Source organism: Photinus pyralis, unplaced genomic scaffold, assembly GCF_008802855.1.
Source record: "Photinus pyralis isolate 1611_PpyrPB1 unplaced genomic scaffold, Ppyr1.3 Ppyr1.4_LG3b, whole genome shotgun sequence".
Classification (NCBI taxonomy): Eukaryota; Metazoa; Arthropoda; class Insecta; order Coleoptera; family Lampyridae; genus Photinus; species Photinus pyralis.
The window spans coordinates 27,469,475-27,485,074 of record NW_022170510.1 but is presented as its reverse complement, the minus strand read 5'-3'; the positions used below and the strand labels follow the sequence as shown (position 1 = coordinate 27,485,074).

General features: G+C 33.9%; 2 protein-coding genes and 2 long non-coding RNA genes across 5 annotated transcripts; 2 read left to right on the top strand and 2 right to left on the bottom strand.

The window, feature by feature from the left end:
* Positions 1–481: 481 nt before the first annotated feature.
* LOC116166520 lies at positions 482–2,684 on the top strand. Its single transcript, XR_004144333.1, has 2 exons — positions 482–728; positions 2,340–2,684. It is a non-coding gene; the product is annotated as an uncharacterized LOC116166520 (long non-coding RNA).
* LOC116166516 (lysosomal aspartic protease-like) lies at positions 2,448–7,120 on the bottom strand. The gene is made up of 7 exons (XM_031481489.1): positions 6,890–7,120; positions 6,710–6,833; positions 6,536–6,659; positions 3,698–3,816; positions 3,444–3,643; positions 3,031–3,394; positions 2,448–2,923 (listed from the first exon to the last, which is right to left on the bottom strand). Exons 1-7 carry the CDS (start codon positions 6,946–6,948, stop codon positions 2,762–2,764), a joined length of 1,152 nt encoding a protein of 383 aa, XP_031337349.1. The 5' UTR covers positions 6,949–7,120; the 3' UTR covers positions 2,448–2,761.
* Positions 7,121–10,688: 3,568 nt separating this feature from the next.
* Positions 10,689–15,567, bottom strand: LOC116166464 (the record flags this gene model as incomplete). The annotated part of the gene is made up of 2 exons (XM_031481415.1): positions 10,689–10,951; positions 15,375–15,567. Coding segments are annotated over 2 exons (348 nt in total), but the record flags the coding sequence as incomplete, so codon positions are not given.
* On the top strand, positions 12,232–13,371 carry LOC116166518. 2 transcript variants are annotated; one of them, XR_004144332.1, is made up of 3 exons: positions 12,232–12,494; positions 12,546–12,803; positions 12,858–13,371. It is a non-coding gene; the product is annotated as an uncharacterized LOC116166518 (long non-coding RNA). The 2 variants fall into 2 exon arrangements; XR_004144331.1 differs by having other exon boundaries at positions 12,543–12,803.
* Positions 15,568–15,600: the final 33 nt, after the last annotated feature.

The window sequence follows — 15,600 nt, the reverse complement described above, 5'->3', positions numbered from 1 at the left end:
ACACTTGGGGTCGGAAATCTAAAATAAGGGTGCCAGAGCCAAATTTACCTTCTGGAATTTCGCGCCTGTAGGTAGGCAACCCAACCGGCCGGCGGTGCACACGGAGCGATCTCAGGCGGCGATGTGTGGCTGACACTTGATCAGAATTTTGTTTAAACCCACGAAATCCCGTCTGCAACGACGCGTATCAAGTGAATAAACACTATGGCAATAGTATAATAATAGTTGGCTAGATGTAGGAAGTGCATTGAGAACAACGGTGGCCACGTTGAACACTTGTAAACGTTATTGCTTTTGACTGTCGTTTTCCCTCCTTCCCTCCCATGTCGCTTCCTCGCGCTAACTCGCTCTGCATCGCTCCGCGCGAAACGTCGGTCGGTTGGGTTGCCTACATACAGGCGTGAAATTCCAGAAGATAAATTTGGTTCTGGCGCCCTTATTTTAGATTTCCGACCCCAAGTGTCCTATATCAAAATACTCCCCTAGGCACCCCCTATACGCTCCCAAACGGTGGCAGGTACTATAGGAATCACCCTGTATGTAAACACTGATGTTGTGTATACATAGTGAGGCGGACGTTTAACCTTTGTGGAACCGATACTGATGATGCTGTAGACACGTTATCACATGCCACCTCATGTTATTGTGTTACATTGTGTATATATAGTGAAACATTATTTTAACAGATACACATGAGAATTGTGATGAATGTGCTGTATGGGCTGATTGTAAGTTACGTACAATGAACTAATTATAGACAGTTCTGCCAGTCTAACAACCTGCTGCATTGCTATCGCCACAACTACCCGCTTGCGACTCACTGCGACTGCGAATTTTTAATTTTATTTTGTTCAGTAATATGGCGACCGTTTCCGCCTACGCTCGTGCTATTCCGGTTAGTCATACTTGTACTACTGTAGTATCATCACAGCTTACTTACTAGTAAGCTGTGGTATCATGCTTGGAGCACTAATTAGGTACTAACTACCCAGTTAATCACAAATCAATGTGATTTGTGCAGTTAATAAACGCTGTCGCTTGCGTTGCGTCCCGCAACCGCAACCATGTTTTCTATTCTGTAATCGGAATCGCGGGCACTATTATAATTTTAATTAAAAAAAAACGTTTGAAAAGCTATAACCCGGAGAACATGATACTAAACCCGGAGCCCGGAGATCAGGCGTAAGAACCCGGAAACTCCGGGTCAAACCCGGAGGGGTGGACCATTACCACCTAGTTATTTAGGTGGTAATGGGTGGTCACGCTACCGATAGGTATTCTCACACGATTAGGGCGTTGTGCTCGGATGCACCATTCTTTTGAAACCAACAGTTTCCAACTTTGGTTTTTTTATGTGCCGTACATCGTTGCGTATTATATGTATGATTGTATTATTTGACACTTTTTATTACGAATACATATACCCACGGCACACAAAAAAAAACAAAAGTCAGAAACTGTTGGTTTCAACTAGCGCTAGGCGATAAATGAAATTGTTATTGATTTATCGATATATCTGTTTAGTCCGATAATTATTGTTAATCGATATTTTCAATAATCTCGATAACTTTTGATAATAACCAATAATGATCGTTCGCTGTCGATCATAATCGATAATTATTGAGAGAAAACTATGGGTACCTGTTCGTAAATCTTATCAATATATAAATATATTTTCAATCAGTATAACTATATCATCCATACATATCCTTGTTAACATTTTTACTTATTTGATATTGATATTGCGAGAGATAATTAAATAAAAATTTTTTTTTGAATATTAAAACAACTATTGGTATTCACTAGTTTTCTGAAATCGAAGGTGATCAAGTAGACGATAAACATGATAATTGAGCATAACAGTATTTAACTCTAATTCAGGTGAACTATAGTCTGAAGTAGGTTGTGATTTGTGATCATACTTTACAAGTGTCATGCCAACTCCACAATATGCTCTTACTTGATCGCTGATGCGATGATTCGATGTAGGATTAATGGGTAGATTATCGATTTATTGATCAATCCTTTAAAAGCACAATTAATCAATAAATATATTTTTCAATAAATTATCGATTTGTCGACCATTTATTAAAATTTATCGTTTATTAATCGATGTTTGTCGAAAAGTTATCAATTAATCGATAATTATCAATGTGATCGATTAATAGTTTTTTGCAAAGCACTACTTTTAAATGACTTAATCGATAAATCGATATTTTTAATTTATCGGCCGTCCATTAATCGTTTTTTTTTTTTGCACAGCACTAGTTTCAACAGGATGGTGCACCCATGCACAACGCCCTAATCGTGCAATAATATATATATTTACTATTTTCCAGGAAATTTGTGCGCATCTTCCCCATCGTATAATCTTCTATGGTTTCGGAGATCCCCATCCTTATCTTGGACAGTGAATAAAGGTCTCAATATGTCGTATAAATAAAGCATTTATCAAAAAACACAACATTTATTTAACTTCCAAATTGCCAACTCACAACGATAACTACAAAATGTAAGAAAATACTACAAACAAACTTTGCAGTTTGAAATAGGGATGAGGTTAACATACTACTAGAACAGACTATCACAATGCAACTTTATCTGATACTCCAAATTCCATAAATACACAGAAGTAAATTGTTTGCAGTCCCTCCAATGGCGAATGCGTTGGAATTTCGTAAAAATATCAGACCAAAAAAAGAGTGCAGTTCTCACTTATAGATAATAACTAAACTAAACAATATCAAGAAAAATATTTGGTTTAAGCAGCTTCAGCAAAACCGACACGGTTATTTTCCAAGTCAAATTCAGTGTAATATCTGCCAATGAAAACATCCCCTAGAATCCATAGGGGGCCATTTGGAGGTGGTATGTCAATGCCCATGAAACCGGAAAGACAAATTGTTTTTCCCATTTGTGACACCTACAAAACATTTTATCTTAAATTGAGTTTAAAATTTTAAGCCTACTGAATTACCCTGAAGGGGATCATTTTATTTTGATGTGTGACACAATAGTTAAAATACAAACCTGCAAAGTGTAGTCCTTTCCAGTCAGTGCATAAGATGTTCCATTTAAAACGAACTTTATCACAGGTAATTTCGGAATTAGATTACAGTCTACTATAGATTCCCCACCAACAAATGGTGTCGCACCAATAGCCTTATTAATAGCTTTAACTTCATCAACAGGGCCAGCTATTAAACTGGTACCAGTATCGGCAATCGCTTCACAGCCCTTTTTACAGAATAATTGGGACCCAACTTTAATAGAATCCATTCTAAATTGCCAATAGGCTTGTCTATCCACAGAAAGATAATTAAATTGCCCTTTATAGTGTTGCGGATCAGAACCTCCGAATATGATTTCACCGCCTATATCAGCATTGGGATCTCTATAACCATTAAGGCTAATAATAAACAACATAAAAGTCGTCCATTTACCTATTCAAGTAAAATGAGAATACTGCTTGCGAAATGAGCCCCTGCTGTACCATGTTATAAAATGGTGGTGTGACGCCATCTACTGATATTCTGCTGTAACCTAATCCTAAAATCCCGTCAAATTTCGCTGCCACAAATGTTAGACCCGGTTCGCTTATTGCTTCAGCAAAAGTTTGTTTCTTTACATTCACGTCACCAATCTGGAATTAAAAAATAAATGTAATGAAATGAAAAACTGAAATTGAAAGACTTACTCCCAAAGTGTCAGTTGATAAATAACCGCTAAGGCTTCCCGATCCGTATTGAATCTTGAATTCTGTTCCATTTTTCTTGTAGGTGCTAGATTTGGTAGCGTCATATTTATTATGTAACACTAAAACAAAAATATTACTTTTTTGTGTATGCGTGAGCAAGGATGCTGTAATGTTACAAATGTCACTACAAACTTTTCTCATTAATATCGACTGAAATTCATAGAGTTAGGCATTTCTCAAAATTCTCTCTTTTCAGCAATGTTTTGCGTTAAATGTACATAAGTAATTATTTAATTTTATTGAGTCATTTTTAGATAATTGCAAATTATCCACAGAAATGTACATGACACACCATATTTTTAAAGTATGTAAGTCAATAAAAGTTTATCAATAAGTACATATTACAACATATGACAACTAACAACTAAAAAAGTAAGATAAGAAAAGTCTAATAAGTATGGATGAAAAAATACAAAATATAGATAATTAAACAGATTAACCTTACATTTGTTTTTATTGGGCAATGTATTTCTGTTTTCACAAAATGATAAGGTTAATAATTTTTTATCAAAAAGTACAATGGTTTTCCTAAAATCTGAGAAGACAGTATCGGCAAGAGACCAGTTATGTAAAAGCTGCTGTAAAACCATTTTTTTTAAAACATGCATGCACTATTTGCAAAAAAGTTGGGAGAGACTTTTACCTTTTACCGTTTTTACTAAAATTTCTTAGATACGTCCTCTATGTAACTAAGAAGAAAACTGCAACAGTTTTTGGAAAAAGTTAAGTGCATTTTGTAGGCAGATATAGATCTTAAGTGTAACTGAAAATGTGCTCGTTTCGACGCGTTTGCGCAAGTGGAATGCCGAAATACAGCACTTTTTTATAAATCTTAGCAGTAAGTAACATGTCTTTTTGAACGAATTTAAAATCCCTTCGATTTTAAAATTAATTAATATACTTTCATACATTAAAATAAAAATTGTTGTAATTAAACATATCGAATAAATAAAGCTGATTTTCTTCTCATAAAATAAGTGTTTTCATAAATGTGGACATAAAAAGAATTCTATTATAAAGGGGTACCAAAAAATACAAAAATATTATAGGGTGTTCCATTAAAAAAAACCATGTCGACATAAACACAATTTATATGGAACACCTTCTATGCCTAAATAATAAATATATTTTTAGGTTGCAACGCTTTTTGTACTGCAACACTTTTGTTTAGTATCTACATTTTTCTCGACAACATTTTCGTAGGGAAGATTTAATTGCTATACCTAAACGTTGAAAAAAGTTGTTCCTTTTTGGAAGTTTATATGTCCAAATAACAATATGTATTTGGAATTAAGTGGAAGAACCGAGGGAAGAACATGGCGAAATTCAATTTTTCAGCTTATTCCTTTACACAGAATTGGAAACGAGGAGAGAATAGTATATTAAAGCATAAGTTGCAGAAGGCGCTATATTCTAGCACGAGTTCAAGTACGCGGCTCAGGTTCGAATGAACGAGTGCTAGAAAGGCCTTCTGCAACATATGCTTTATACTATTTTCTCTGTTGAGCATTTTAATTGTATTAAAAAAATTAACAATTCTGACATTTCTGTAATAAATATTTCAATAAAGAAATTAAGTTGGCAACACCAACAATTTTTCAATAAAGAAATTAAGTTGGCTACGCTAGATTTTGAAAAAATTCAATTTAACAAGCGCGTCAAATACGAATTTGTGCAGTATATTTTAGTTTTTTCAATAAAAAGTGAATAATGTGCGAAGAAATTCTTCCTTCCACTCCTCCAGAGCTTCGACAGTTAGCAGAAGAGACTGTTCATAATTTGCTACCAGGCAATAATTCCACAATGATTCTAAAAGTTTATAATAATTGTACATTAAGGGCCAATTCTACAATGCAGGGATATACTGAGAATAAGCTATACCTCGAATAAACGTCGACGGTTGCGTTGGTTACCATTGCGTCAACCAATGGGATACTTGTTACTATGGCAATTATTCCAAGAATATCTTATTCTGCTAGGTGTAATTGTAAAACCGGACCTTAGTGACAAAGATTAGGTTTGTAATTTTGTTAGGTTATAAAACCTCATTTGTATTAAATGTGGATTTCTCTAAGTACCTACACTGAATTTTCAATACCTAATGATTTCAATTACCCGTATCGTTAATAACTGTAACATAATGTTATAACAATAAGTGAAATTAGTCCACATTTTACTAAACCGTTAGAGATAAGTATTAACGTCTAAATCATCCAGGCAGAACTTTGAATTGAACATTCCCGTATATGATCAGCCTGGATGATTTACACGAGCATGCCAACCACTGAATACCAAATGTTCTTAAAAATCTGTCAGTTGTGGAAAATAGTTACCAAAAATAGTGTTGGAATGAAACTCATTCCAGCACTATTTTTGATATCGGAATACTGTCATTATAAACGCAAAACAGAGAAACAATGTGGCAGCACTGAATACTTATTGGATCCCTACACTTTCACAAAAAGTGGCTGACTGCATATATGTTCAATGAAGTTGATCAGGAACAATGTCACAACTATGATTTGTTGAATTTGCCTGTGTCGGCATAATTATGTGTTAATGGCTAGACAAAAAAAAACTATAGCTGCAAAATCCCTATTTTCCACAAAAAAATGCACTAAAAATAACAGAAAAAAAGATTCCTGAAAACATTGCTTAACAGTTTCACATAATCATTAACAAAAAAAATAACTGATTGCAAATTTAAAAGGAAAAGGTAACGAAAAACCAACAAACGTGCAATGAATCTAAACAGAACAATATACCTCAAATACTTACGGCAAGCTATATTTGTAAAATGGCATTTTTTGGAGGGTACCCACAGATTAGAGGAACCTGTGTCGAAAACAACCTTAAACGATTGTGGTGGTGTACCAAGCGTAATAGGACCAAAATATTGTGCCTGAAAATATCATATCATGCAAAATGTTCAGAAAATTCGATTAAAATTACATCTAAATAGTTTGACAGAGGCTCGGGTACAGGACTTCCTCCATAACGAACCCTCAGTTGTTTGACTTCTGTTCCAACTTCTTTCAATGTTTTACGCGCAGAAGGTATTTTATGCAAAGGAACCCTTAAAACAAACAGGTAGGTAATTTGGTTATAATATAATTAAATTAAAAACACTACCTGATAATATCGCATTGCACCGCAACTAACGCATACAGCAATAAAATTATTCGAAGCATTCTGTATGGTAATGTTAAACTGTACTGTTGTTGTTTTTCAATATATACTTAACAAAACTTATGTACGTATTTCTTATCTAAATATAACTCACGATCACACAATATTTGTTTGTTCGGGATCACACATGAGCGATAAATATACCGGAATGTAGCGTATTAACAAACCGCATAGTCATGTCAAAGGTCATGTAGGTCACGATTTGACAAGATAAACAGCATTGGTGAATCACTACTTAGTTATTGATAAACTTTGTAGAGGACGCTGGGGACACATTACTTAAAATAGAAGTTTTTTTGCATTTTGTTTCTGCCGTTAGAATTCTAGACATGTCTATGGAACGCCGTTTTACTTTTTATTACGAAAGTTTACAATGTCACATTATAAACAACAGTTAATTTTATTTCCCGATTTATTATGTTTGTTGTTTTTATGTGAAACATTAAATATGTTTGTTTAAAAAACTTCACTTGATTGAAATGATGTATGAATTATATAGCAATGTGTATAACGAAAGTTTAACAATACAAATCAACAAACGAATACATAAACGAACAGTAATATAACAAATATAATATAACATTTTAATTCAACAATCATATTAATTCAATTATTGAAGTGTTGTACAAATATTCCCAACAATCATTTTAATTCAACAATCATATTAATTCGTGCTGTTAAAATCGGAAAGCATTATTTAAAATGATTGTTGAATTAAAATATTACATGAATTAAAATGTTTGTTGATAATTTTAATTCGTATCTGTGATTGTGCGGAAGTTTCAGGAACTATCCTTTAGTGTATTTGGGTACGTGTATACTAGCGACTAATTAAAATTATCAACAAACATTTTAATTCATGTAACATTTTAATTCAACAATCATATTAATTCAACAATCATTTTAAAAGATTCTTTTACTGCGTCTAACAATAAAAATTTATTTGTTTCTTGAATTAAAGTGATTGTTGAAAATATTCGGCTTCAATTTTCAAATCGTCCAATTTATATGACTGATGAATTAAAATGTTTGTTTGATAATTTTAATTCCACATTTAAAATGAATGAATTTTTATGTTTGTTGGACAAAATCGTTTGATTAATCGAAGTATTTCTTGCAATTCAATTTAATTGTTTGTTATTAATTGTTTGTTGAGATACAGTTTCATATACACTCATTCAATATAACAATATAATTCATTTCACATTTTTATTAAGTAACATTTTTTAAACAATCATATTTAATACGTAAGACAATAACAACAAACGTAAAAAGTAGAAGCATACGATTGACTGTTATTTAAAATGGCACATTGTAAAATTTTGGAATAAAATTGTACAAATATTTTCAGAGAACATTTTAATTCAACAATCATATGAATTCATGCTGTTAAAATCGGCAAGAATTATTTAAAGTGATTGTTGAATTAAAATGATTGTTGATAATTTTAATTCATATCTCTGATTGTGCGGAAGTTTCAGGAACTACAGTTTAGTCTATTTGACTACGTGTAAACTAGCGCCTAATTAAAATTATCAACAAACATTTTAATTCATGTATCATCTTTATTAATCAACATTTTTTTAATCAATCTCTTAATACGTAAGATAAAAACAACAAACGAAAAATTTAGAGACATAAGATTGACTGTTATTTAAAATGATACATGATAAAATGTTGGTATAAATACTAAAACGGCGTTCCATACATGTCTGAGAATTGAGATTTCTTAATAAATATATACTTAATTACTTACTATTATAATAGTATTTTACATTATTAGCCAGGTAAGTGAGTTTTTACTGGCATTACATTATTAGCCAGGTAAGTGAGTTTTTACTGGCGATAGGAGAAGTTGACTGGCGAGCCGTTAGGCGAGCCTGTCATCTCCTAGAGCCAGTAAAAACTATTACCTGGCGTATAATGTACAATATTTTATTTGTTACTCATTTGTAAACAATAGTAAACGTAAATAATTAGTTCTTAAATTAATCATGAAGAAATGTCTAAAATATCATGTTATCCATGTAACAGAGACTTCGTATTAATTCTGGCCAATGAAATTACTAGATTACTAACTTGTAAAATTTTTACAGGTCTGTTGTCGGTTAAATTACATACTGACTTGTAAAACTGCAGTTTTACAAGTCAGTATGTAATTTAACCGATTTAGAATATATTTATATCGATAAGATTTATGAGTTTTCTCTTGATAATTACCGTTACTTATCTATTAATCGATAATTATCAGAGATAAATGAATAATGATCGATTATTATATTGACAGATAACCATCATTTTTGATTTTTTCAAAAATTATCGATAATTATCGTTACGATTTATCGAAAGTTATCGATTAACGATTAATCAAGAATTATCGGACTAAACAGACTTATTTATCACCCAGCACTAATCTGTACCTACTATCATCTGTAGTGAAAAAGAGGACCTTACGACCTTCTAGAATGTTCGTAACTATGCACCTTTACGTGTAAGACTATTCCTTTTCTAAGACTTTAATAATCCATATAACCCTGAACGCGCAGTTTTCTTTTCTATGTTGAATGTTCATTATTTAATGTTAATATTACCAAAGAGTACGCTTACTCTCTTTGATATTACATATGACCAGGATGTGAGGACGCGCTGGTGCGAAGCCACCGTATGCCTGCTTTAAACGTTAGAAAAATGTTAGTAACAAATTATGGCCAAAACGTAGGGCTCTTACGCGCGATCGCAAATGTTTGATTATAAAATGGACTATTCAAAGCTCATTATGTAAAGTCCTGCTTTTTAGAGCGGCGTAGTTCCTAAAGAGAGGTGTACACCTCAATCTAGGTTCATTCAACCCGGCTAGGTGATCGAAGAAACAAAAGCACTTATTGGCAGCCATCTTTTGACCAAAAACGTAACTGGTACTCAGAAAATATAAAAACACGCCGAATTAATAATTCGCAGACATCTGTTAATGATCCTATTTAACATAATAATGAATGTACTTTGATTCCTATGCCCAGTAATACCGTTGGGTGAAAAATACCTTCATTGCTGAAACATGTGGGTTCATCGAGTATGTCTAACATACATTTTTTCATTATTTCTAGTCGAAGCAAAGTGAATCATAGACCTGATGAAACAAAAGATCATAGAAATACAATCTAAAAATTATGGTAGGATAGGTACTTACTAAGATACCAAAATGATAGAAACTAACTCTTTATTGCCAATACCATGAATTAAATGTTACAATTTGTACCATAGTCATAAATTCTATAAAAGATATAGTACACAAAATACTGTTTAGTTTGTTAATTGGCAATGTACAACGCAGACTATTTTAACAGTTAGTATAAAAACAAAGCAGTATAAAATATGCTGAGAGTGATATGAACACATATTTGGAAACGAGTGTTAATGAGGTAATGGCAGACGAGCTGGCTTCAGAAATTCACACAATATACATTTAAGACATTACTTGTTTAAACTTTCTATAGCGCCGAGCCTAGCAACGCCTCATATCTTACATAATTCACAACATAAATGTCTCTCACCATCTAGTTAGACATAATGATTATTAAAGTGTAAAACTTAAGTACGAATGCACCTGTTAAATTGGCACACATTCTTAACAATTATAATTTTCGTGTCAGTAAAGCTATTAAAGTATTGTACAACACATAGCTCCTGTTTGCAGGAATGTTAGTAGTGTGCCCCGACTAAAATTAAATGCAATATTTCTTTATAACATAACACTTATGTTATTAATCTAATTAAAAACGATATGAATGGCAGAGCTTCAAGCACTGACATATTGCCTAACATTATACAAAAAGTATGAACAAAGAGACGATTAAGCTGCTACTTCTGCTTCTCCATTGGACTCTGCATCTGCTACGGCGTCATCCAGTTTCGCTTTCTTTTCGGGCGAAACTCCCTCGGCGGGCGTCCCTTCTGGTGCATCGCCACCTCCTCCTACGGATTTTCTTTTGATCGGGCAGACGGAATCTGTATTTAAAAAACAATCGACCATAAGCACTAGAATTCTTTCTTCACTTGTATGCGACATTTCTAATGTGTGAACAACAAAATTTTGATTCAGAGTTGGTCATGTGTAATTCTGATTGTCTCAGTGACAAGGTAGGTGACAAGAGTAGTTTTACTGCACAAGAAGTAGATTAAATACTTACCTACTTAAAATTAATGACTTGACCTAAGATTTCCATGGCCTTCTCTGAATCAAAATTTTGTTACACCATATCATTACCATTAATGCAATAGATTTACAATGCTAGAAGAGCATTCAAATTTACAATTTCTTGCTCCTAAGTACAATCAGATGTCAAAACTGCACTGTGATTTCGTTAGAAACAAATTTACATTTTTTGATGCCCAGGCTGTGAAATGATTCATTTGGGTTCAGAGTACCTATGTAGTAACCATTTACCTTGATGACCAAGAGATGAATACCTTCAGTTTTTTGAGACCAAGTAAATGTGCGCATTTGGAAAATGAACTCTATTGTCCGCACTTTGTCTGTCTGTTCCACTACTAGTCCTCCCGTTTAAGCTTTTTCGTTGTGGTTTCTTTCTCATCCAGTGTAGCACAACACAGAGACCAGAACGACATAAGATTTTTTGGATTATTCACTTCCTTCCCGAGTTATTACTGATTCTATCTGGCGACAATGCGCTTTCGCCGGTTTTAACTTGTTATCAATAGGCCTCAAAATTATTTAATTGCTATTTCGTTCGAAAAACGTGGTAAAGCTTGAGTTAATGTCCCAAGATGTGAATAATGGCTTAAGATGTGTTAAAACCGAAATTTTCAATTTAGTTTGTTGAGAAAACGCCTTGTGAACTGGAAATACAATTTACTTACAAATGTTTGGTATCATCTTCTATGTACAAATGTAACCAACCCAAATTAAATACCCACTTTTATATAGAGAACATTGGCAATTATTATTTGGACTGGAAACGTCATTTTTGATATAATAGTTATTTATGGTATAAGTGTGTTATATTACAAATAAGTCACGCGAGAAAAAATTTTCTCAAGTGACTTATTTGTAATTAACACACGTGCACCATACAATACTTTATCCAACACCTCCTCAAGCTGGTTTAAAACGTGGAAATCTTAAAAACTGCGTGTTCCGCGAAAAGCTAGAGTGCATGGAATACAAAAGCAATAATTCGTTGCTATGGGGAATAATAAACAACAAAAAATTTCCCTGTTCTTTACTTCCTGTACTTTATCTTGCTAGTGAGTTATTTTACGTCCATAACTCATTAGTGGGTTATATTATACCTTCCTCATTTAATTTCGTCATGATAATGACTGGATAACATAGAGGTGTTGGATAAAAATTATCATTCATTAAAATGTCAAAAACGGCTAAATTTAGGCCCAAGGACACAAGCACAACCATCTATATTTACAAGCCGTGCTGAGTATTATGGCAACACTGCAGGTAGGGCCGATTTCCGAATTGAAATTGCGATGATTTGCGTTACTCCGTATTGAATCAATAGAAATTATTATTCAGGTAAGTTGCTAAACGAAATTTATCGATTTGTTGTCATAACCTCTAAAGCAGACTACTCATTACTGGACACTTACAAGCAGTTGTATTTGTTGAAAGTACATGTACAACCTCAAATATGACCTATACACTACGTGGTCGCCCGGTTTCACCGAAAAAACCCCAAGTACAAGTCCCTATGGAAATTGATAGCGAAACTGAAGCGACAGCAGCATTTGTAGTGCCGAGCAGTGGCAACCTTCCAATGAAAAACAAAAAAATGTAGAAAGTGAAGGTGCTGGGTATCACCTCATTAAGCCGAAGCAGAGAACGGTAAGTGTTTATCGCGAAATAATACAATTATTATTTTATTAGTTTGTATTTCAGGTATTCTACCACGGACATGTTGTCAATTTTCTGAAGGAACCTTCTGACTTATTCCGAGGAGTTCACGGTATGAGAATTAGAAGTCTATGGGGATCCCCTCTTTAAAAGGTTCGTACCTAGAGCCATTGGAGTAGTGACCTGCTTACAGTCTCCCATTCAGAATCGCACCTAGAAGTCGTTGATAAAACCTCGCTGATGCACACCTTCACCTCGACCTATTTCGACAGAAGTTCACCAATTTCGGATCTCGATGGAAAACACATTATGATGCAGTTACCAATTTATAGCGTTCCCTCGAGCGTTCCGAATGTTAAAGTCAAATAAAAATGTTATTTTCCATTTTTGTTAACGAATAAAATATATGCACAATTGTAAGCTGCCTAAGTATCTTTCTTCGCTGTTAAAACCACCAAAGCGAAACAAAGAAGAGGGTCATTTTTCAAGAGTAACAAAACGCCAATAAAACTTTAATCGCCCCTCCAATTGACTTTCGGACAACGTTGTCAAACTTCCCAGCATGGCTTGTAATTATAGACGGCCGAGATTTAGGTATAGAGAAAATTGGCAATTATTATTTGGACTTCAAACGTCATTTTTGATATAAGAATGATTATTATTAATTAAAATGTCAAAAATGGCTAAATTTATTATTATACAGGGTGATTCCTATAGTACCTGCCACCGTTTGGGAGCGTATAGGGGGTGCCTAGGGGAGTATTTTGATATAGGACACTTGGGGTCGGAAATCTAAAATAAGGGCGCCAGAACCAAATTATCTTCTGGAATTTCACGCCTGTATGTAGGCAACCCAACCGACCGACGTTTCGCGCGGAGCGATGCAGAGCGAGTTAGCGCGAGGAAGCGACATGGGAGGGAAGGGGGGAAAACGACAGTCAAAAGCAATAACGTTTACAAGTGTTCAACGTGGCCACCGTTGTTCTCAATGCACTTCCTACATCTAGCCAACTATTATTATACTATTGCCATAGTGTTTATTCACTTGATACGCGTCGTTGCAGACGGGATTTTGTGGGTTTAAACAAAATTCTGATCAAGTGTCAGCCACACATCGCCGCCTGAGATCGCTCCGTGTGCACCGCCGGCCGGTTGGGTTGCCTACCTACAGGCGCGAAATTCCAGAAGGTAAATTTGGCGCTGGCACCCTTATTTTAGATTTCCGACCCCAAGTGTCCTATATCAAAATACTCCCCTACGCACCACCTACACGCTCCCAAACGGTGGCAGGTACTATAGGAATCACCCTGTATATGACATGTATATAGAATGCGATGTAGAACCTAAGAATGAATACTATATAGGTTGCTCCATTTAAAATAAGCAAGTTGGCATCAACTTTTGGCATAACCGGAAGGAATTGAAAATAATTTTACATGAATTCCTCGTGAGCATTAGGTACTGTCAAATTTTTGACATACGGATGGTCAGTATTCTGCGTGGAACACCCTGTATACATGCTGTAGCAAATTGAAGAACAAATTGCTTTAAAATCCTTTTGCTTTCAGTTATTTAGCTACTTCCTATTTAAATTTGGTCTTAAATGATATAAATTAAAAAGACATACTCCTTAATTATTGTACAAAATTATAATTCGTTACGTTAAAATTGCATGGAATTAACTGAAACTTTTCAGACAAAATGGAACAGTCGGGAATTTTTACAATTTGTATACAATAAATAAAATAAATATTAGTATTAATAGTTGAGCACATCTTAGTATGTGTAACCCTAGCTGTAACCAAAATCATATCAAATTGAGTACTGTAACATGTTTGTGAAATACAAGGACTTATTTATTGTAATTAAAAATGTGTTCTTTAATTTCGATAAAATAGTTTGTCTACTGCTAGTATTTAATCCAATTCAATTCAAATTAAAATGCAATTTTGAACTGGTGGTATATAAGTATAAGCTAACTCAAAGGCAGAAGGTATAATAAATTACCATGGGAGCTAAGAAATTGTTTACCAAGGACATCCATAACCAGTAGCACAGACAAAATACCCTTTTATCTGTGCCAGTAGATTAACTAATTCACCCTGTATACTTATTTTCTATGAATAAACACTTGTTTTAACAACTGACAGTAAGTTACTGATCATGGAAAATACTTCTCTCTATGAGATAAACGTAGGTAGGTAGGTAACAAAAATTAAATTTATAATGCAACTAAAAATGTGCAAATATGCAGAAACACCTGTATATAAGTATTTCCTAACGAAATGACAAAACAAGGAATAATTTTGGTTCTAAAAATACAAAGAAGTAGGTGTACTTATCCTACCCAGCCATATACAAAAGGTGAAATAACTATTTTTAAACCACCATTTCACATAGTAGTGCAAATGACCCATCAATTTTTGAAGAAAATGTGTAACCAATCAATCTAACCCAACTGTGTATGACCGTTGATATGATGACAAAATTGGCTGTAATTTACACCAACAAATAGAGCAAGAAATTGGAAATTGTGCATAAGAATATGAACAGTTTTTTAACCTTTCGTTTCGACTTCATCGCCAGCATCTGCCTTTCCATTCTCCCCATCGCAAACATCTCCATTTTCCTTCTCGACCTTATCAGAGGAGTCTTCATTTTTTGTGGGAGAATCCACCACTTCTTTTTCCTTCAATTCGCACTCTGGAGTAGTGTCTCTATAAATAATTTTAATGTAGCTGACGTTGCAAAACCGTTAATTTAAATTATTAACACATTTAAAAATAAT

Bases quoted from the DNA above. Each gene is read 5' to 3' on its own strand.
- LOC116166516 (XM_031481489.1), bottom strand. From the start codon at position 6,948: ATGCTTCGAATAATTTTATTGCTGTATGCGTTAGTTGCGGTGCAATGC. The intron at 3,817-6,535 runs GTAAGTATTTGA...TTTTTGTTTTAG, and splicing joins TTTTACAAATATAGCTTGCC to TGTTACATAATAAATATGAC. The intron at 3,395-3,443 runs GTAAATGGACGA...TAATGGTTATAG, and splicing joins TTCTCATTTTACTTGAATAG to AGATCCCAATGCTGATATAG.